Source organism: Oryzias melastigma, unplaced genomic scaffold (genome assembly GCF_002922805.2).
Source record: "Oryzias melastigma strain HK-1 unplaced genomic scaffold, ASM292280v2 sc00706, whole genome shotgun sequence".
NCBI lineage: Eukaryota > Metazoa > Chordata > Actinopteri > Beloniformes > Adrianichthyidae > Oryzias > Oryzias melastigma.
Window position 1 is genome coordinate 4,612 of NW_023417294.1, and position 3,510 is coordinate 8,121.

Consider the following 3,510-nt stretch of genomic DNA (forward strand, 5'->3'; position numbering starts at 1 on the left):
AACTGTAATACCTTGTTTCAACCTGTAAGGGGCAGAACAGAGACGATTTTAGACTATATTTTCAAGAATTTAAGCAATTTTATTTTTATTTATCAAAATTTTGGCAATGACCAACAGACAGCACGTTTAAAGCCCCATTTATAGAGAAAAACAGACAAAAGAGTTGATTCAGGGTTTGGTTGACCTTTAAACTCCACTAGAGGTAAAATGATAGAAACATTAGAGCACAGATAAATATTGTTACTTTTAAATTCATTTCAGTAATGTTAAAAGTTTTAGAAAAAGACACATTTTTATATATATCTTAACATTTGTCGGCCTTGAACAGATCACGTTATAACACAAGTTTTGTTAAACTTTTATTTAAACTGAAACATATAAAGTCCAAAAACTGAAACTTCTATGTGAACATTGAGTCTAACATCAGTTTAGAATTTTTTCTAACATTCATATTTGCTTTGGAATAAGAGCTCATAAACGTGAACTTCACCATAGCACTTAAAAAAAGAACAAAAACACATTTAAAAATGTTTTTGAAATGGTTTCATTCCTGCAGAAACACGACGCTGGAATCCATCTTTTCAGCATCAGACTTTTGCAGAACTTCCTGTTCCTAGGAGGCGGTGACATCATAGGTCATGTGACTAGTGCTGGACAGATGTCCTTTGCTTTGATTCACATTTCCATCTCTGCTGATGTGGGCGGAGCCGTCTCCACGGATCGGTCGCCCTTCAGGGGTAGCGGCACTTGTGCATCTTCAGGTTGCACTGGCTGGCGTATCCTTTGCCGCAGCGGTCGCAGGTGTACGGCTTGCCGCCGGAGTGCACGTTCCTCTGGTGCGTGCGCAGCTGGTGGCCCCGGATGAAGCTCTTGTCGCAGAGGTCGCAGGCGTACGGCTTTTCCCCGGTGTGCACGCGCTCGTGCAGCTTGAGGGTGTAGGCCTGGTTGAAGGTCTTGTCGCAGTAGCTGCAGGCGAACGGCCGCTCCGTGGCGTGCGTGTGGCTGTGAGTGTTTAAGCTGCTCTTTTGGGTGAACGTCTTCCCGCACTGGCGGCAGCTGTAGGGCCGCTCGCCGGTGTGGGTGCGCCAGTGGATCTTCAGGTTTATCGGCTGCGAGAAGCTCTTCCCGCACTCCATGCAGGTGAAGGGCTGCTCGGCCGTGGGCCCCTCGCCGGTGACGCAGCGGTGGATCTTCAGGTGCCCCGACTGCCGGAAGCTCTTCCCGCAGAGCTCGCAGGCGAAGGGTCGCACGCCGCTGTGGATCATCAGGTGGTTGCGCAGGTTGATGGCGTGCCGGAACGTCTTGGGGCACTGGTCGCACTCTAAGGGCTTCTGGCCGGTGTGGATGAACTGGTGCGTTCTGAGCGTGGCGGCGCGCGTGAATCCTTTCCCGCACTCGCTGCACATGAAGGGCTTCTCGCCGGTGTGCGTGAGGGCGTGGCGGCGCAGGTTCGGCAGCAGGTTGAAGCGGCGGCCGCACACGTCGCAGGAGTGCGGCTTCTCGCCGGCGTGAGTGGTGGCGTGCATCTTGAGTTGGTACTCCATTTTGAAGCTTTTGCCGCACTCGGAGCACTGGAAGGGCCGCTCGCCGGTGTGGATGAGGAGGTGGGACTTCAGGCCCCTCCGAGTGGGGAAGATTTTCTCGCAGAAAGAGCAGCAGAGCGCGCTCCAGGCGTCGTTCAAGTCCGACGAGCTGCTGGACTCTTGCGTCCGCCGAGGTGAAGATGCAGCGTTGGTTTGAGTTCCTGCAAGACAAGGAACTGGGTTACAGACAGAGCTGCCACAAACCATTATTTTAATAGTCGGCTAATCGCCGATTGTTTTTTCATTAGTCGACTAATCGGGTCGTGTGCAAACTGTACGCAAAACGCATCTTTAAAACACACATAGCTTTAACTTGACTAAAAACTAAATATATGGCATCATCTGTGATTACACTAGTGTGAATGCTGTGAGCTGAATTTGACCGCTGAAGATGCTAGTGCTGATAGCTTAAGGCGCTAAAACTGATAGTTAAAAATACTAAAGCTGATAGCTGAAAACGCTGAAGCTGACAACTAGCTAAAATATTAGCTAAATATCAAATTGGTCTAAAAACTAACAAAAGCCTAAATTAGCCAAAAAAAGCTATCAGGTAGCTATAATATTAGCTAAACTCCAAAATAGCCGACAAAACTGGAAAAAATCCCTAATTAGACAAAATAGCTAGCATGTAGCTGAAATATTAGCTTAAATCCAAATTAGCCTAAAAAACTGAAAACATTTTTAAGGTTGTTTAGGCTATTTTTAGTTAAGCTAAAATATTTCAGCTGCTTGTTGGTTATTTTGGGTAATTTACAGCTTTCTTTCTGTTTTTCTGCTGTTTTGGAGCTTAGCTAACATCTAAGCTGGCTATCAGCTTCAGCGTTTTCATTTATTACCTTCTGTGTTTTCAACTATCACTACTAGCATCTTCAGCACCAAATTCAGCTTACAGCATTCATACTAGCATTATCACAGGTAATGCTACATATCTAGTTTTAAGTTTAAAGCTAATGATGTTTGCTTTCTATCCACTTTGCGCATGACCTGATCAGTCGACTAATCCGAAACAATAATCGGTTATTAGTCGACTAATAAAATAATCGCTGAGGCAGCGCTACACACCACCATCCTGTGCTGTCTGGAATCCATCTACACAAGATGTTGTCTCCAAATGTAAAAATGATTGACTTCAGCCGTCTGGAAGGGGCGGGACTTACTTTTTGCAATGGCTGCCAGGTCGATGGTCCTGTGTTTGTATTTGAAGGCGACTCCCGGCACAAACAACGCCTCCATCGTTTCCTCCTCCTCCTCCTCCATGTCCTCTTCCACCACCTCCTCGTCTTCCACCTCCTCGTCCTCCTCCTCCACCTCCTCTTCTACCACGTCATCCTCTTCCACCACCACCTCCTCATCCACCATTTCCTCTTCTTCTTCTTCCACCACTTCCTCCTCCTCCACCTGCACCACCTCCTCCACCTCCTCTTCCACTACCACCTCCACCTCCGCCTGTGGGGCAGAGGCCAGAGTTAGGTCGGTGAATGCACCTCACACACAGTGGTGGGCGTGTCTCACCTGAGATGATGGTCCCACATCGTCGGTCTGGACTCTGTTAGAGTGTTCAAGGTCTGGAAGAAACGAAAACAGTCATCAGACTGCAGGGATGATGTTATTTTGAATGATGGCTGGGGGCGGAGCCTGTTTACCCACCCACATGCGTGTTGTTGAGGATGTTGAGTACGCTGATCCGCGGCTTCCTGCCGCTCTTCCGTGCCTGAAGAAGCCCCGCCTCCTGGACGATGTTCAAGATCTTCCCCAGAGCCTCGTTCCCCAGAGTCTCCATGACCAAAGCGAACTGCACCTGAGAGACACAGGGGGCGGGGCCAAACAAACATGAAACCCTTAAAGCAAAGACTCATCTCTGTGTCCCTGTGCCTCGGCGGCTGGCCAGATGGTTCTAGTGGATCCACAGACATGAAGTACATGGTGA

General features: G+C 48.2%; 1 protein-coding gene across 1 annotated transcript; it reads right to left on the bottom strand.

Annotated features, from left to right (window-relative positions):
• Positions 1-346: 346 nt before the first annotated feature.
• On the bottom strand, positions 347-2,891 carry LOC112138930 (zinc finger protein 782; the record flags this gene model as incomplete). The annotated part of the gene is given in 2 exon segments (XM_024261594.1): positions 347-1,744; positions 2,741-2,891. Coding segments are annotated over 2 exon segments (1,164 nt in total), but the record flags the coding sequence as incomplete, so codon positions are not given.
• Between the last annotated feature and the right edge of the window lie 619 nt (positions 2,892-3,510).